This window comes from Sciurus vulgaris (assembly GCF_902686455.1).
Source record: "Sciurus vulgaris genome assembly, chromosome: X".
Lineage (NCBI taxonomy): Eukaryota > Metazoa > Chordata > Mammalia > Rodentia > Sciuridae > Sciurus > Sciurus vulgaris.
This window is the reverse complement of record NC_136471.1, coordinates 37004755-37024142: the sequence shown is the minus strand read 5'-3', so window position 1 is coordinate 37024142 and position 19388 is coordinate 37004755. Positions and strand designations below refer to the sequence as shown.

The following is a 19388-nucleotide window of genomic DNA, read 5'->3' as shown; positions in this document are numbered from 1 at the left end:
TGTCCCCTCTCCCTCACATGCCACATCCAATCAATCACCGTGGACTGACAATGGAACTTCCTAAATATCTCAGAAACCCATCCATTCCTTTTATAATCCCTTCTACTCTTCCCTTAATTTAGACTTTTCCTTTCCCTTGCATAATAAGCGTTTATTTTGTTAAACCTATTATAAGAGAGTTGAGGCCACCCTTCTACCTGATGCTTTACTTTCTACCTACACCCCGGAGTCCATCCCATCTCTTCTCAGGTTCCCAGGGTTTTGCTCCATTGTCTATTGTCTTTTTCTCTTAAGTCTTCAAATCCCTCTTCTGAATATTTTCTCTGTAGCATATGAATTATCAATTGAATTACTGATGATCTAATTTTATTTTCAAGAAAAGTTCTTTATCCATAACCATCGCTCTGTATTCACTCACTTTATTTCTGGTGGTGTAAAGGAAAAAAACAAATATCCATTTCAACTACATTGTGCATCCAGTTAACAATTCTGCTAATTTTGCCACTTAATTTTCATCTCTGTCTTTTTCTTACCTTTCTGTATAAACCCTGATAACTCCTACCACCCATTCACGCTACCTATTGGAACAATTCTTCTCATAGAAAGTAATAGCCATTCTTCCGTCCTGATGTAATTCTTCCCATTGTTTCTAAACTTGCCTCCTCAGGGAACCTTCAACCATCATTTGTAAACTTTCTTTTCTATTTTTAAATTCTTCCCCTCTATTATCTTTAAGGAGTGGGCTCCTTGTGGCACATTAAATACAAACTTCCCTCAATCTTCATTAGCTGTGAGTAGTAGTGTGGCCATCCTTCAGTGCTATTTCCAATTTCACTTCCTCATGCCCTCAGCCATGTTGTGGTTGAGTACCAGAACCTCACCCACTTTCCCACAAATTTCTATCCGAGCATATTTACAATCCCTGGACATTTCTCTTATCAGCTCATGAATTGACTTCTCATACTTTCCTTGTTATAGTCATCTTGTTTTAGGTCAAATTCCTCAAAGTTATTTAAGGACTTAGCACTATCGTTTATAGTGGTCCCTGTCATTTATTCATGCATGCCTAATGTTCCTACTTTTCCCAAACTAAAAATTCTTGAGGTTCAGAGTCTGAATTCCTCAAAATTCTCGCCATACCAACATGATACCAGATTCTTTATCAAAGCATACAAAATGCTTCTTTCTCCAACTTTCATAACACTTTATCTTCTGAGAACTGAGATAGGCCTACTTGTCTGTTTTGTCTTCTGTGTTGTTCCCTGAAAGTAGTCCTTCATCTTCTGCTGTCAATTACTATGTTCAAGGGACTCATTTATGACTCTGTGAGGCAAGGGACCACTCGTGCCAGCCTGATATCATATGGTCCTCCTAGGTGCTTTGAGAAAAATTCCTCTCTATGCCAAACAACTCAGATTCCTCTGAGAAATATCTGCAGGTCAACAATAATTTCCCTAATCTATATTTCATTTTGATGTTGGCTAAGATGTCCTAGGAAATTTATTCTATTACCTTTTATATCACCATTTTCTTATTATTTATTCCTTGGCAATGTTTCCTACTCCACCATAATTGTTCTCTCTATAATCAACAGTTACCTTCTCATATTCAAAGACAGAGGAAATGTTTTAAATTCTAGACCTCTCTGTGGCATCTGAAGCTGTTAAGGACTTTCTTCAGAACCCTCCCTCCCTTTGGCTGTTACGACATAATTTTTCATTTGCACAGAATTATTACCATGCTACTGATACCCATTTTGCAAATTTTACTACAGGTGGTTTTGATCTTACCATAAGATATCAAAAGAAGTTTTTCAGCCCAAGTTTATTCACAATGACAGCTATTTAATGACAGCTACCTGGCCAACAATGCTTGCTAGACACTACCACTGTAAGATGCATCCTAAGTTCAAAGATATTAAAAATTGCAAGAAATGTGCATTTTAAAATCATGAGCAAATGGTATTATCATCTGATGTTTTGAAGAAAACTAATCTGTGTTGCTTGAATTCAAGGCTTTAGGAAACAATAGGAACATCTTTATATATATTCAGAACTTAGTTTCTTTGCAGTAAAATAACTTCATTGAATAATGACTACTGAGCTTTTGCTGAGATTAGAATGAGATAATGCATGTAAAGTATGTGAGATAATGCATGTAAAGTATGTAGTGCAGATAAAGTTTAACTATAAACACTCATAATAAGCACTCAATGAATGACAGTTGGTAGTAGTAGCAGTAGTAGCAGAAGTAGTTTTGGTAGTAGTACTAATGTATCATATTTTCAATAAAATAGTAGTAGCAGTAGCATGAGATACTTTCAATAAAATTTGAACTATATACTACTGAATTCAATGTTTTTAAAGTGCTAAGTAAGATCTTATATATTTATTGAAGATACTTTTTCTCTCCGAGTTTAAGTGACCTTAATAAATACTAACCTTTTTTCAGGATTTTGCAAGAACTGAATAAGATAATGCATGCAGATATTTGACTGTTTATGGTTTGAAGTAGTACCTGATATTTGCAGCGGGATGTGAATTATGACTTGTTTTATTGTTTCTAACATTATAAGGAAGATGGTAATAGAAGTTATTGAAGTTAATCTCAGAAACATTAAGTGATTCCATTTAATTCTTAGTGTGTTTTTTGTCTGGGTTGAATACAATAGTTCATGAAAGTATACAACAATTATAAAATACCTGGCTCAGTGTGTGACAAATAGGAATTACTCAATAAAAAGTAGTTATAAGTATTCCAATTGTTGTTATTGATACATGGTATTTTCGATGGTAGTTCATTTCTACTTTTCCTCCTTGGCCAAATCAAGTATTTCTAAAAATAATCAAAAAAATACCCCATTGTATTTGCTTAATTTACTAATTTTTCTGAAGTTAACTTCATCAAATAATATATGCCTTTCAAAATTTTATGAAAATGAATGATAATGCATTTAAAGTGTTTTATTACTAGTATCACTGTGGGTTATACTTACCTGGTATTATCATAGCACATGAATGACTATTATTTGATATTATCATAGCACGTGAATGACTATTGTTTGATACTATCATAGCACATGAATTACTATTGTTTGAATTTAAAATGCTGAGGAAGACTTTACACATTTGCTGGGTGGATTCTTCAGAGCCTGAATAACTTTATCTATTGACAAAGAACAGCAGTTCTCAAACTCTTTGGTGTCAAGACCCCTTTATACCCTTCAAAATAATTAAGTACTACAAAGAGCTTTATTTTTACATGGGTTTTGTCTATTACGGTATTAGAAATTAAAACTGAGAAATATTTAAAATTTTGATAATTCATTTTATTTTAAATAATAACAATAATAATCGGGTTAACGTTAACATTTTTATGAAAGGTAACTATAATTTCAAAAAAAATCGGAAGACAGGCCTTGTTTTATATCTTTGAACATCTCTTTAATGTCTAATTTGATACAAAGAGATCTGGATTCATATATGCATATGCATTGGACCTATTATGCTACATTGTTTGGCTGAAATTTATGGGGGGAAAAAAGTGCTGTTTTAAAGACAAATGGCTGGAAAAGCAAAAGCTAAAAAACTTTCTGAAAATCTCTGAGGCCCCAAGGTTCTTGAACCACAGTTTGAGAACTGCTGGTACTTATCTTTTAAGTTTTTTTAGAGTATTGCATAAGAGTCTATGCATGATATATTATTATTAATACTGCTTCTATTGTCATTTTCGTTATTGATAATCTGATATTGCCAAAAGATATTGAATTTTTCATGTTTGTTGACTGCATACATGGTTTCTAAAAACAAAACTTATGATGGTATAGACTTGGTAAAGTGGTTAAGTTACTTACCAAATATTATCTGTCACATAGTGTGTTTACCCAAATTGAGATAACACATTTAATTCTGTGTTGTCCATAATATGTTTGGCTTAGTGCCTGGCACAGAAGATAGACTTAATAAATGGCAACTATTAAAATTGCCCTTTCAACCAGGCGTTGTAGTACATTCTTATAGTCCCAATGACTTGGGAGCCTGAGGCAGGAAGCTTGAAAATTCCAGAACCACCTAGGTAATAGCAAGACCCTGTCTCAAAATAAAAAATAAGGGCTGGGGATATAGCTCAGTAGTATAGCGCCACTGAGTTCATTCCCCAGTACTGAGGGGGGAAAAAAGAATCACCCTTTCCTCAATGTACATAAAATTATACAAATACATGCCAGGGATAAAATTGGCCTGACATATCCAGTAACAGCTTCAGCTGTGCTCCCCTCTTCTGTTGTTCTTTGACAAGGCCTACTTTCAGGCCCAAGAGTCCTGTATGAAATTGAGCAAATTGGCTGGTGATATAGCTCAGTTGGTAGAGTGCTTGCCTAGCATGAAGAAGGCCCTGGGTTCAATCCCCAGCACCACCAAAAAAAAAGAAAGTGAGTAAATCTAATAGAAGAAAGCTAACACTATTCTGGAGCTGGGCTCTGAGTGATGCTGACTTCCAGATTTTACAGCCAGTAGATGAAGCCTTCCCCCAGAGACTTCAGGTGTCTCTAGGAATACCTAGAAGACTGTGCAGCATTTCCTGTGGGAAGTTGAATCTCCACATCTCAGTGTATTAACTCTGGTGAGGATTCCTCCAGAGTGAAGGCAAATTTCTCAGCCTCAGGCTATAGTTTCCACATTGCTGGGAGAGAGGAGCGGGCAGGGACTGGAGAGGGGAATCGCCTCTTCTGCACACTCTGATGCTCTTGCTGGAGGATCCTGGGAAGGTGTAATAGTTTTCCAAAAACATTTTGTCAAAAATAGCCTTTGAGTGGTAGAGTGCTTGCCTCGCATGCTCAAGGCCCTGGGTTCAATCCCCAGCACCACACACACACACACACACACAAAGTAGCCTTCTTCCCTATGATTCTACAGAAATGTTAAGTGCTTCTACTCAGGAGTCCAAGTCTTTTGCTCCACATGTCATCACTTCCAAAGGTAGCAGTGGTCACAAAGTCTTGGGGACATCTTGGTCCAAAGTCTTAATAGACATATTATCTGTCTCAGAAAAGACCTCCAGGTCTTCTTACCACTTTTCTACTTTTTAAAAAATTATTAATCATTTTGTAATGGAGATTTTCAAAGATTACAAAAGTAGAATTATATAATAAAGTACTCATCATCCAGTTCCAGGATTAGTTTATCAGTTTATGGACTATCATGTTTCATCCATACTCCCGTCTATTTCTTCCTCCCACATTATCTTGAAATAAATTTCAGACATCAAAATACTTCATTCTTAAATATTTCAATATGTCTACCTGAAAATATAAAAGCTTTTTTTTTCTAAACAAGTGTAAAATCAACATCTCACCTAAAAACTAATGCATGATAACGATTAAGAGTATTAATGAAAGATCAATTGTTCAAAGTCATGATATTTTTGAAAATTTCTCTTTGCATCAAGATCCCAAGCAGGTCCACATAATAATTATTCAGTAGATCTTTTTAAGTATGTCTTAATTTGTATGTTCTCCAAGTTTTTCTCCTCTAAAGTTTTTGAGAATCCCTTTTCTCTTAATCTCAAATTAGCTTCCTTAACTCCAGAAAACTTCCAGCAACCTAACCCTTTGCTAAAACATTTCATTAAGGATAAGCTAATACTGACTTCTTTCAGGCAAGTTTGACCTATACTCTTTCTAGAGACTATCTTACATTTATGACTTTTTCAATATAGGATGTAGCAATACAGCTGGTAGCGTTCTTACCTGCTTCTTTTACCTTAAGAAATATAAGAAATATAACCCATGTGGTTCTGCTGTACTTTATATTCCCAAATGCCTGCTGATATTCTCGCAGGTATTTTATCAAACTTGGTGAAAAATAATATTTTCTATTCCCCTTCAGATACCTGTCAGTCTTCCCAGCCAGGATTCGAAGGTCTCCTTACTGGTGTGCGGCACTGTGTTGCAGGGTCACCCAGAGACTTATGGTCTTATTTTCTTGAATGGCATGTCTAGGTTCAGAGTCGTAGGTAGGCATGGACCCTAATACTCAAAGGATTCTTGCCACATCTGCTGCTCCTCCTCCTCACACTTTGTCTAGAAATTCAGTGTCTGAGGAAGAAGACTTAAAGATCATTATCCCAACACACTTTCTTATATCTTGCTGGGATTAAACACCAACATCCTCAGCAAGCTCTAGCAAAGAAATATTGACCATTTGTTCCTCCTGGATCATGCAGCCCGACATTCGAGATTGAACTAGAAGTGTAAAAACAAGTAGGGCCTTTCAGCACCAGGTTCCTCCAACTGTCTTTTGTGTTCCTTGAAGTCAGCATCTATCTCTGTGAGCACATGTTGTTTCTGTTTTCTGCCACGGTTCATGATGTGGAGACCCAACATCCCAGGATTCCTAAGGATCTGTCATAGCATCCCACAAGTGCAGTCTGAATCCTGCCCACCCACAACTTCCTGTGGGCACAAGATAGGGTAAATTATCAGTAAAATTTGAATTTCACTTGCAAGTTATTGCTACTTATTAATATAGGACCTCTTCAAAATCTACCATAGTTATTTCTGAAAATTTGTAAATTTCATACTTAGGCCTAGGCACAGGATCACCTTATGTCCCAACGGCCTCATTGATATTTTCTGTGTATTTACTGAAGGCAATCTTATTATCTCTCAGTATTCTTATGAACAAAAATGCTCAAAATTCAACCTTGAAATGGGAGAACCATATCTCTCCCAACTGGGCTTTTCCCTTTCCCCACCCCCATAGCACACACACACAACCGCACCCCCCTAGGGATTGCACACAGGGCCTCTTATTAACTTATACTACCCCTGAGCTATACCCCAGCCTCTCTCTGTCTCTTGACCTTGACACAAATGCTGCTTATGCCCTTATACTCAAAAACAAACAAAAAACCTTGCTAAAAAGAGAATCGTTTTGGTTTCTGCTTACATTTGAGCATAATGGTCAGACACAGTCCAGTCAACCCTTTTAGGCTATTATAGATGATAAACATATCATTTTTTTATCAAATTTAGAAGACAGTATCCTAAAAAAAGAATGATCGGCCTTAGTAATGTCATTGTGGACAGATGCAAATTTATTCCTAGTTTCAACAAATACCTATTGAGTGCCTTCTGAGCTGGGACAGTCCTAAGAAATGGAAATAAGACAACAGACTCAATCTAATACCTTATGTCAATAATGGTGATTCCGCGCCTTCTACAGAAATTCAAGGAGAAGGCAATCCTAAGAAGAAAGCTATCATTTTGTGTTATCATTCTGCTACCGTTTCTGGCGACTATGAATAATGCTTTCAACAAACAACCTCTGAATCGCCTTGGGTAAAATGCAAATGAATGTACGCTGATGCACAAATCCTTCCAATCCTTCCAGATGCTTTAACAACGGCCCACCTTCTTATTCCTTTAGGTGTCTCAGTTCCCATCCCCGTGATTGGACTGAGGGATGAAGACAAAGTGTTCGTGAACAACACGACGTGCGTGCTCAACGACCCAAACTTCGTTCTGATCGGATCCTTCGTGGCGTTCTTCATACCGCTGACGATCATGGTGATCACGTATTGCCTGACGATTTACGTCCTGCGCAGACAAGCTCAGATGCTACTGCAAGGCCACACCGAGGAGGAGCTGGCGGGAATCAGTCTGAATTTATTGAAGTGCTGCACGAGGAACACCGCTGAGGAAGAGCACCCGGCAAACCCCAACCCCGACGCGAATGTTGTGCGCAGAAGAAAGAAGAAGGAAAGGCGTCCCCGGGGCACCATGCAGGCGATCAACAATGAAAGGAAGGCGTCGAAAGTCCTTGGCATTGTGTTCTTTGTGTTTCTGATCATGTGGTGCCCGTTTTTCATTACCAATATTCTGTCGGTTCTTTGCGGGAAAGCCTGTAACCAAAAGCTCATGGAAAAGCTTCTGAATGTGTTTGTTTGGATTGGCTATGTGTGTTCAGGAATTAATCCTCTGGTGTACACTCTGTTCAACAAAGTTTACCGAAGGGCTTTCTCCAACTACTTGCGCTGCAATTATAAGGCTGACAAAAAGCCTCCTGTCAGACAGATACCGAGAGTTGCCGCCACTGCTTTGTCCGGGAGGGAGCTTAACGTTAACATTTATCGGCATACCAATGAACCTGCCGTTAGGAAAGCTAATGACAGCGAGCCAGGTATAGAGATGCAAGTTGAGAATCTGGAGCTCCCAGAAAATCCCTCCAATGTGGTTAGCGAGAGGATTAGCAGTGTGTAAGAAAGAGCAGCACAGTCTTCCTACAGTGAGGCTACACGTGTAGGAAAAATTTCTTCTTTAATTTTTGTCGGTCATAACTAATGTAAATATTGCTGTCTAAAAGAGTGTTTTATATATAGCTTTGCAACCCTGTACTTTACAATCATGCCTACCACAGTGAGATTTAGGGTTCTATATTTACTGTTTATATAGATGGAGACTAAGTTATTTTGATTCTTTGATGAACACAGTGTGTGTGTTTTCCATTCCCTCCCTCCCTTACTTCCTTCTTTCCTTTCTTCCTTCCTGTCTCTCTCTCTCTCTCTCTCTGTTTCCTTTGTGCTTGTGGAAACGTTGATGTTCCTCTCAGGTGGCATTTGCAGGAGACCAGAATGATGCACGTGACAGTGGTTACATTTCAACCACACCTAAATTGACAAATTCAGTGGAATCTCTTTCCGGGTTAACAGTAAATATACACTTTAAACTCTTGCTCTGCTCATCACACACATAAACACAGTAAAATAGGTTCTGCCTAGTGCAACATCCATCAGTGAGTCAAAGGCAGAACTTAGCCTTGATGTTACATATAGGGGCAAAATTTGACATTGTCGGAATGTTGTGTCGGTATTTTGCTGCAATGTCCGTCCCCAAACATAGTGGTATTTTAACACAGCAGCTGGTTAACCAGGACTACAGAAGTGGAAGGATGATAAAGAGAAATATACACCAAAAAGCTTTTCACTTCTTAAGGACAATGTTCAAATTCTGATTATTATGACAAGCAAACTGGAATTAGTGTTTTCATTCTGGTCCTTAGTAAATACCTAATTCCGTAAAGAAACTGGGAAACGAGACCCCAGAGTTATTTCCCATTCCAGGATTCAACATCAATTGGGTTTTGATCTCAGAATTCTGGAAATTCGTGTGCTACACACAAAGTGAAATTAGTATTTTGAGCCTTATTAAAATATTTTCTTAATTATGGTACCTCTATCTATAGGACCTAACTTAGCAGTCCGTTTTTAAGTAAAACTTGGATAGGAAGCGTAGATGTTGAGAACCTAGGAAGTTTTACTTGATCAAGGACTACCGAATTAGGCCCTTAGAATGTGAAAAAAGTAATTAAAAAGACGCTTTTACTGAACTCTGGGAATAACAGAAATACAGAGTTTCCATTGGGATTTTAAACAAAATTTATCTCATTTTCAGATCCTTCCAAACTCTCTAGTGCAGGAAAAGGCTGCAGCTTATTTGTGAAAGTGGCAAGCTCTTCATTGTACTGCAATTCCGTGCCAGAAACTTAAATCTTTGTTCAAATATAGTGTTGTGTTACAATAAGTGTTGGCCATCGTTTCATTCGTGGGCCTGCTGCTCTCTAAGAATTCAGTACCATTTTAGTAGTTTGTAAACCGTGAAAGGTTTTCAAGCATTGCTAAAGTCAGACCATTAAGTCTATGCTGTGTGCAGAGTATACACGTGTTTCCAGTAACTGTGTTTCCATGTGTGTCCATTTTACACAACTGTGGATAAACTTCCGAAGAATTCATGATGCTATTTCTTATGCCTGACAGTTACTTGTGCACCTTGGAGTGTGCCTCTTAGTTTCTTAACATTGGCGAATGCAGAATCTGAATTTCCAAAACCCCTGGTCTGTGTCCTCAACACACAGCATAGATAAATCCAACAGTCTGCCACGGGGGCAGTGGAGAGCGGCTGTATTCGAGCAAACTCATACAGTCTCTATTTGATTTACAACACTGCCAGATGTCAATCAATTGCTTGAGCATGCCCAAATATAACATGAAAGCAAAGTCTACCTGCCTGTTAGGTCAGTTGAACTGCATGTTAAAACATTACCTGAAATTGAATGAGGTGATCTAATTCTTACTGAAATGAAGTTGTCTGAAGACACGCATGCATCCAGCATGAGTTCTGCACATACAGTTGGTGCCCTGCATGAATGCCATGTATGTTGCATGAATCCATTGATTTGTATTAAAGTAGGGCAGAGTAGCTGATATAAAAAGGACTGAAGAAAATCCTCCAGCAGTCCTTACAAAGACCATGCATTCAGATCTAAAGTAGCGTGAGTATGAGAGAAAATTGGAAACATCTGATTTCTTAACTATCAGGGCAAGCTCATAGCACATGTTTTACAGAGAATTGAAATATAAACCATGGATTTCTAAAAGCACTAGCAATAAGTTGGATGGTAATAGCTTATAGCACATTTGTTAATAATTCTTATGTCATCGAGTAGTAGTACTTAATAGTACCCAACACAGTAATTATCCTCAAATTGTGTGCTATTCGTAAGTTCTGTGCAGTTTGGTATGAAACAAATATACTCATTTGGATATAAATCTTACAGTTCAATGTTAAATCTACAAACTTTTATAAATGTTTTAAAATAAAAGTCTGAGTGATAAATGTAAAAGTGGTGAATTTACTGTCAAATCATTTTGATGTACTATTATATATGTATATCTGTTAAGACACGTGCAACAGACTGCCTTATATTATTTCCTGTAATTCTTCTCCTTTGTCAAATGGTACTTTTTGTGAATGGTTGCAAAGTGTTGTCTTATTCTTGATTCCTGTATGTTATCCACTCCAAGTTTTTGTGATACTTCCTATTAATTTATTAAATTTATTAAATGTTGGCTATGATGTCGTGTGTCTTTTTTTCCCTCCGAATCATTCAAGGATAAAATATACCCCTTCACTGCAATTTCTTGAAAATAAAATCAAACCCTATAAAATACGTTCACCAAGACAAACACCATTATTGTATGTACTCAAGATCAGAGGAAAAAATTAAGAGGCATGACCGACACAAGCAATATCAAAAGAGCATCTCCAATTCCTCATGAGGAAACTAGCTGCACTTCCAAATTATCCTACCTTCCTTCCCTGATCAGAGGCTGGGTGGCTCACATCCTCTCCTTGCTGTAGGTATCATTACTGTCTTTCCACCAGAATCTAAGGTCTCCAAGGGTGGAAAGGGCAATAGGTCTTATTGATGGTTTTATCTCCAACATTTAGCAGCTACTTTACATTTACCAGATATGCACTGAGCAGTAATATGGGCAGGCATTGTATAACCTCTTCCTGTAGCTAAAATTGGTCTTACAACTCCCCACTGTTCAATCACGCAGTGTGGTACAATCACTTTAAATGAGTTCTTTTCTCAGATGACTTTGGACACCTCTGAAATCAGAGCCACAGTGTTAGGCAATTCTTTCCCTCTGTATCTTGAGTCAGGGATGAAAAAATATGTTGGCTTTTTCTCTCAAGGTAAATACCTTCCTTGTGTTGGGTGAGCCTCTGTGAGGCTGGTGTGACGATTGTGTCCTAAGAAAAAAACACCAATATCTCATTCCTTTGTAACCTTGAGTAGTTTGGTTCCCAGAAAGGTCAAGAGATAAAGACTGAACTGACACTTGAAGCAATGGTCACTTGAAGCCAGAAATATCTTGTACCATGGTAGCTAGGGGCTACCCATGCCCAGCTGAGGCAATGGAGAGGGGCTGAAATTTCTCGATGGGCCTTGTACTTAATGGATCAGTACCACCACTGAAAGAAAATGTGGGTGGGTGGACACCTCCATCCATGGCATTGGAAGGTCTTTATGGTCTGAGGAAAGGGAGAAAGATGCTTCTTGGCATCACTTAGCAGTGGGTTTCTAATATACAGTTTTTCATCTCCCACTTAGTCCAGTGCAATTTCCAATGATGAGACCCATTTCTCCTTGTATATTTTACCTGCACATGTGTTAACATATCACCTAGAGAGCTAAATATATTTAAAAGAGGTATTTTTGCCTATCAATGAGAATAGGTAGCATCATGGTCGTTCCCAAATATCATGGAATCCGTAAGACACACTTGAAGCATACATAGCTCTGTGTTAGTCAGCTTTTCATCACTGTGACCAAAGACCTGACAAGAACAACTTAAATGAAGAAAAATTTATTTTGGGCTCACGGTTTCAGATGTCCATTTCATGGGTAGCTGACTCATCACTCTGGGCCTGAGGTGAGGCAGCACACCATGGTGGAAGGGCATGCCAGGGGAAAAATGTTCAGCTCACAGCACCCAGAAAGCAGAGAGAGAGAGACAGAGAAAAGCCAAGGACAAGATATATAATCCCCAAGGGTATGCCCCCAGTGAACCGCTTCCTCCAGTCATGCCCCACCTGCCTACAGTTACCACCCAGTAGTCTATTCAAATGATTAATCCAGGCCGAGTATGGTGGCACACACCTGTAATCCCAGCAGCTCAGGAGGCTGAGGCCAGAGGATGGAGAGTTCAAAGTCAGCATCAGCAACTTAGCAAGGCCCTCAACAACTCTGCGAGAACCTGTGTCGAAATAACAATACAAAAAAATGGGAACTGGGGATATAGCTCAGTTGGTAGAGTGCTTACCTGCTTACCTTGCATGCACAAAGCCCTGGGTTGAACCCCCAGCATCACACACATACAAAAAAAAAAAAAAAGGGTATTGAGGAGGTGGCTTAGTGGTTAAGTGCTCCTGAGTTCAATCCCTGGGACCTAAATAAATAAAAAAGAAAAAAATATATATACCTCCATTAAATGGAGTAGTCCACTGATGAGGTTAAGGCCCTCGTAATCTAATCATCTCACTTCTGAACATTCTTGCATTGCCTCATACATGACCTTCTGGGGGACACCTCAAATCCAAACCACCGTAAACTCTTAAGATGTAAGTTGGGTCCCTAAATAAAAATTCTGAGGTAAAGAAAAGTGTGAAGGATATTCATTGGGGAAAAGTTGGACAATTAAGAAATATAAACAACAAAAACAGTCATGCTTGGCTTCCCTGAGAAGCTTTGAATTGAGGATATCCTCTCGATGTCTTTCTAAGTTGAGGATACCAATGAATAGCCACAATAAGAGGTACAGAGGACAAGGTTCAGAAGGGTGCCACTGTCTTTAAGAGAAATGTGAAACCTTAGGTAAGGCTCTTCATCAGTGGCAACTCTCAAAGAGGACTTGACATAACTGAGAGCTGTCAGCCCATAACCATGGCAGCACTTAGGTGACATCCTGGCAGAGAATCACAGCATCCATGACAAACGAGGTATTTATTGGGTAGAAGATGATTCATCACACCATGGTCTGTTTTTGAAAGACTTGACTTCTGACAACAAAAGTGTGGTATTTCCCACCAAATAATTCTCCGATTTTCCATATATACTAACTAGATAGCCTACATTTTACTTCATTTCTGAATTAAAAGAATAAAATCAATCTATCAAAGAACAAAAAAATCACATTTATTTTGGGCTAGTTGGGATGACCATATGGAAAAACACAGACTCAAGCGGTTTTGAAAATATGCTCTGAGGTTTTACAAAATGGCACCTGCATTTATAGCTTTAAACCTCAGGAGGGGTTGGAAATTACATCACTTGTGTTCTAGTTAACTTTTCATCGCTGTGAACTAAATAGCTGACTAGAACAGCTTAGAGGAGGGAAAGTTTATTTGGGGTTTATGGTTTCAGATTTGATTCCATAGATAGCTGACTCCATTGCTCTGGGTCTGAGGTGAGGCAGCACATCATGGGAGGTGAGCCCAGCAGAGGAAAGCTGCTCAGTTGAAGGCAGGGTCAGAAAACAGAGAGTAAGAGAGTGAGAAGGGGCCACAGGGAAGATACACCCTTCACCGGCATACCCTCAATGACCCACCTCCTTCAACTATGCCCCACCTGCCCATAGTGACCATCTAGTCAGTCTATGCAAACTAAGATGGACTGATTAGGTCACAGTTCTCACTATCCAATCACTTTACCTCTGAACACTCCTGCATTAACAGGAGCTTTTGAGAACTTCATATCCAAACACAATAACTTGTTAGTCAGGAATTGATTGGTGCTGGCAAAAGTTAAGCCAATTTGTAAGAACAGGATTGAGTGTGGTTTCAGTTTGTGGGTAGTTTGGAGGAAAGGGACCACTGTACAGAAAGCCAGCAGTGGTAAGCTATGTTTCAAAGGTCAACCTGCATGGAAGTGGGGTGATAAATATCTGTAGCCCAGTTCAAAGGTTCAGCTGCAGAGAAGTCTGAGATCTGATTAACAGTGGCCCCCCAAACTCCATTTTAATTGCCCCAAACCAATACTAACCCTTTTTCCTCCTTGAAATTTCTCGCACTACCTGAAGTCAGCACATGTTTCATAGGTTAAAGGCCCAGTCCCACAAGATTGCCTCTTTCCCACTTCAGATACCACTTGCAAATATTGAGTACCTAGGCTACCCACACTTCCATCCACCTTGGTTACAAATTGCAGGTTCCCATAAACCCCTTCATCCTCAGGTTTTATAATTTTCTATTATAGCTCATAAAATTCACTGAAATGCTTTAATCATGTTCACCAGTTTATTATAAAGGATACAAATGAATGGCCAAATGGAGAGATATACAGGACAAGGTCTGGAAAGGTCCCAAGTGTGAGAATTTCTATCTACATGGAATTAGGGTGCAACCTCCTGACCCATGTATGAGTTCACCAATCTAGAATTCTCTGAATCTTATGGTTTAGGAATTTTATGGAGGAGTTGCAGTGCAGAGCAGCAAGGGCTATATTCAAAGCATAGAGTGGACACTGTTACATTTCCCCACTGTCATTTTCTACATTCCATTTCTATGGAAAAATGGATGATGACATCTCCAAACTGCTTCCCACTGAAAGGGGACAAACCTGGCGGGGAGTAATCCAAGGTCCTTGTTCTCTATCAGGTGGGATATGGACAGTTAAGGGTATTCACCATCAGAACAGTCCAGAGGTCCACAGTGGCAGATGGCAGGTGACTGGACAGGGCATACATAGGGCAGGGATCATGCTAAGACAACAATAAACAAGATAGCAAAACATTACACTTTTGTAAACAATTGGCACAAAAACAATTAGTATTTCAGACAGTCTCTGAAAACCATGAAGACAGTAACTCATATCAGTGGAAAACAGATCAAGTTTATCAATGTAGGAGATTAGGAAAATTTGTAGGTCTATGAGATCAGGCTCAAATTAACTCAGGACAAACTTGTGACTCTGGAGTCCTTTGTGATCATTATTATTAGGCATTTCCACACAAGAACACTTCCTTTATAGCCTCCAACTTTACTTACTTTTGGAAGGGCTGACACAAGTGTACATCTTAAGTTACAGTTTAAAAAAAAAACATTGTTTTTCCTTTTAAATGTCTATGTAGGACTGTGGTTAGGCTATACTTTCTGCCAGGTGTTTAAGACCAAGTTGGTCAAAACTGACCTTGTTCCTGTCTACTCAAGTGTCAGCTGAGATTCCTCAGAGATCACTATTGGGGATGTGTGTGAAGTGTCCTGGCTCCTTTAGCTTTCCTGTAACAGTGGTACCATCTGCCAGGATGGGTCAGGGTCATCTGATCATATGTGGCTTCTCTTGGAAGCATCAGGGGCATTTCCTTCTCCAACGACCTTCTTTCTGCAGAATGTGCACTGGTTGGCTTTCTGTTCTCTAGGGTCCTCTCAATCTTCCTGATCAGCAAATCAGATGACTCACCAGAGTTGCAGGGCCCAGAGAGGGGTCCCATCATTCTCTGCACTCTGGCTGAACTTAGAGGGCAAGGGCCAAAATATTGGCTGCTTTTTCCTTAGCCCATTTACTTCCTTGACTTTGGTCTCCACATTTTTGGTTTTAAACACCCAGCCAGTTTCATCAGTCTTAAAGAGGAAGTAACATGTTATAACTTCAATATCTATAATCTTACAGTTACCCCTTTCATTTAATTGGATTTAATTGGGGTTGGGGTTAGTATTAGCACTGGAAGACATTATATACTATATGTCCTGTAGAAGATGGCTTATTATCTCACATTAACCAGGTAGTCTTTTTTTTTTTTTTTTTTTTTAAGCAGTACCTCTGCAAAACACTAACGAGCAACAGTTATAAAGTTTACAAGGAAAATACAAAATGAAATTAACAGAGCAATAACATATTCAGTTTGTGTAATAGCTATGAAGGAAGAAAAACAACTTTTATAATCTTGAACATTTGCTTAGTTATATATTATATTCCCTGTTTGAGAACACAGTAATTTCTACAACAAAAATCAATCTTGTGAACACAACTATAATGAGTTGAAGTCTAGCCTATTTTGGAGTTATTCTAACATGGAGTAAGGTGGGAGGCAGATGCTCATCTCAGGTAAGGTGAGGCTTTTCATGAATAACAATACAACATTATATCTGAAACATGAATCAAAGAAAGGCTAAGAGAGATTTTTTTCACTTTCTTTTTGTGGAAAAAATGGCAGAATGCTTCCATGTTTCACAATGTCACCTTTAAACAGATCAGGCTCTCCTCTTTATCTTCCAAAAATGTATTTAAATTCCAATTTCAGTGTGAAGAGTAACACAAATTGTATATATAATGTGTTGACAACAGGTTACTTTATCCAGTTATAAAATATTAAAAACACAAATAAATACCAATCAAATTTGTTATTTCTCTACAAATATGAGACTTTTGCTACAGATGATTTTAGTTTGGAGAACACCAACTTAGCAAAATGCTCTCCTAAACTTTACATTTAACTAAGTGTAACTTTGAAAGTATAATTTAGAATCCATAATGTATGGTAACAATAATCACAGGTCTGCATGGGTTAACAAAAAAATCAAAGGATAGTCTTAAATCTCTTATACATTTAGAAAATAGTGTTAATGATCAGAAATTGACTTACACAAAGTAAAAAGATATAAGACAGGTTTTCAAATGACAATGTGGCCCTTCTATGTCAGATATAATGTATAAAAGCATTTATTGGTTATCTTGCCAGTAAACTTACATAAATTTTCATTTTATAAACTTTTACATAACACTTAGATGAGGCTTAGGTAGAGTTCACACATACATACATATACCTACTCACATATATTTAGGGTGTCAATTATATTATTATAACCTAAGAAACAGTTATTTAACCAGTTACAAAGTAATCATTCATGACTTTAAAATGGGTACAAGCCATAATTCCTTTAAGACTTAGTTTCCCCAAGTAATAAAACCTAACAAATACAAGAAAATGATTTTGATAGATAAAAGCAGATCAATGTTTCAAACTTTGTTTCATATCAGTACATCAAAGTTCAAATAATTTTGACTATGCTACTTATAGCCAATTTAATCATAAACAAGAACTTTTCAAGATTTACATTCCTCAAACCTTCTGCAACTTAGACATTCACAACTTTACATACTTAGTTTTATCATCTTCTTTCATCTTGGACTTTAGCCCAAGAATATTACTTTACCAGACAAAATACTTTCTCACCCAGAAACATTTTTTTTTTTTTTTACCTTCTAATTTTCCAAACTAAAATCTACTTTGATACCTATAAGTTTCTTTTTTATGTTCTAGTTTTGGATCCTTTCTTAAATTCATATTCTGAAATAATCCTTATGAATGTTATCTGTGCATTTAATTTACACAACAAATTTTATCCCAGGAGAGGGATCAGACAATCTGACATATACAAAAACTGTGTCTTAATCTTTTCTCTCACAGGTAGCATCCAAGAGGTTGGAACACTGGATATTTTTGAGCCTGACCTGTTTGCCTTATCTTTATTATGATGCCATCGACTTTTAGTGAGTTCCCCACTGTCAATTGTATCCAGAGGCTTCTTGGGGCTTTTTCTTATACTAGGAATATTGATATACAACGGAGGAGGCCCTTTCCATCCTTTACTTTGGGCTTCCTTGAAGATCCTTTTACAGATGCTGCCTACAAAACATGACTTGGCCTTTGTTTCTGTCTTTTTCTCTTCTGGGTACAGTTATTTATTCTGCCAGTCTCCCCAGGCATTTAGTTTGATGGGATACTATTATAGCAAGAATTGTTTTGCCTTAGTGATAAACATCCCCTGGCCAAATGGGGTGTCCTGCAAGATCTTTAAAGGAGAAACTATTCCTATGCCCAGGTCATAAACCGACAATTCTGGAACCTATTACCACATTCTTTGTGGCCGGCAGTCACCGCCCTCCATGGGCAAAAGGGGTTGGAAGGCAGGGCAGAGACCAAGTTCTCTTTAGCCATTTTCCTACAGCTAGACAACTTTTGGGGGATTGCTGCTATTGTTGTTGTTGTTTGCTGTTTGTTTTTTAGTTTAGGGCTATTGTTCTTGACCACAGTGGAATGATCTGTAGTGTAAGGCCCCCAAAAAGGAAACCCCAACTCTGTCCCATGGATGGATGGCAACCCCAATCAACCGCAGGAGGCGTCACTTGATGCAAACCGCAAGAGGTGTTTATTCCAGCGCGCTGGGACCCAACTCGAGGAGTCGAGCCCCTAGCAGAAAATCTTGTAGGTTTATAAAGGCAGAGACCACACATCGAGAGGGGTCACACATGAAAGGGGGAAAAGGGGGAACAAAGCTGCCAGGAAATTTCAAAGGGGGTCTGGGTTTGCTGACAACATGTTTCATAATGTTTTACAACAGGTGTAGATTCTGGTCAATAGTTTCTGGTAATCCTACTGTTTGAGCACTATCTAGCTATCTGGCTCAATTTACTCTTTAATTCTCTGTTTGGGGCTGTTTCCTGGAACAGCTTTAAGGGCTTTGTTCCCATTACTGGGAGGGAAACCTTAGGGAGTTGAGATAAAACAGACAGCTTAAAAAAATGTCCATTCTTTCAGTAGCTTCCTGGGGCCAGGCTGAAAAACCGCTGGAAGTGCCAGCACTGGGTTTAAAATTTTTAGATCTTTTTAACCCTTTCTTCTGGTGTCCTGCTAATCTTTGCACACCAGAGGCAGAGTGCCTTTTGGCACCTTCAACATCCTGACAGTTCAGACCCCTTATCATGCAACTGCATAAAGGTACATGCAAAATCTTTTTCGTATACTTTAACCCTGACAGGTCAACTTCAACATCAAGGTTGTATAATAATCCAGAAAAACCATTCAAAGGTCAGATTGTTACAGTAAACTGTCTTTCTCTTATTCAGGCTTATACCTATAAGTGGCCCATTTGGTCAAGATCTTTCTGCTCAAGACCCTACTGGTAAGATCAATGCAGTATGGCCCATGTCTTAAAGGGCCAGTAACACACACACACACAGACACACACACACACAAACACACAC

General features: G+C 38.5%; 1 protein-coding gene and 1 long non-coding RNA gene across 4 annotated transcripts in view; one reads left to right on the top strand and one right to left on the bottom strand.

The window, feature by feature from the left end:
- HTR2C (5-hydroxytryptamine receptor 2C) overlaps positions 1-10905 on the top strand; it is a 247128-nt gene extending 236223 nt beyond the window's left edge. Inside the window, exon 6 of one of the 2 annotated variants that reach the window (XM_079124478.1) lies at positions 7428-10905. In XM_079124478.1, the coding sequence (XP_078980604.1) occupies positions 7428-8260 (833 nt within the window). In that variant the 3' untranslated portion in view covers positions 8261-10905. The remainder of the gene's footprint in view (positions 1-7427) is intronic. The other variant, XM_079124479.1, reaches the window with a different exon arrangement.
- LOC306651733 overlaps positions 1-19388 on the bottom strand; it is a 495681-nt gene that overhangs the window by 453048 nt on the left and 23245 nt on the right. The gene's annotated exons all lie outside the window — the stretch shown is intronic.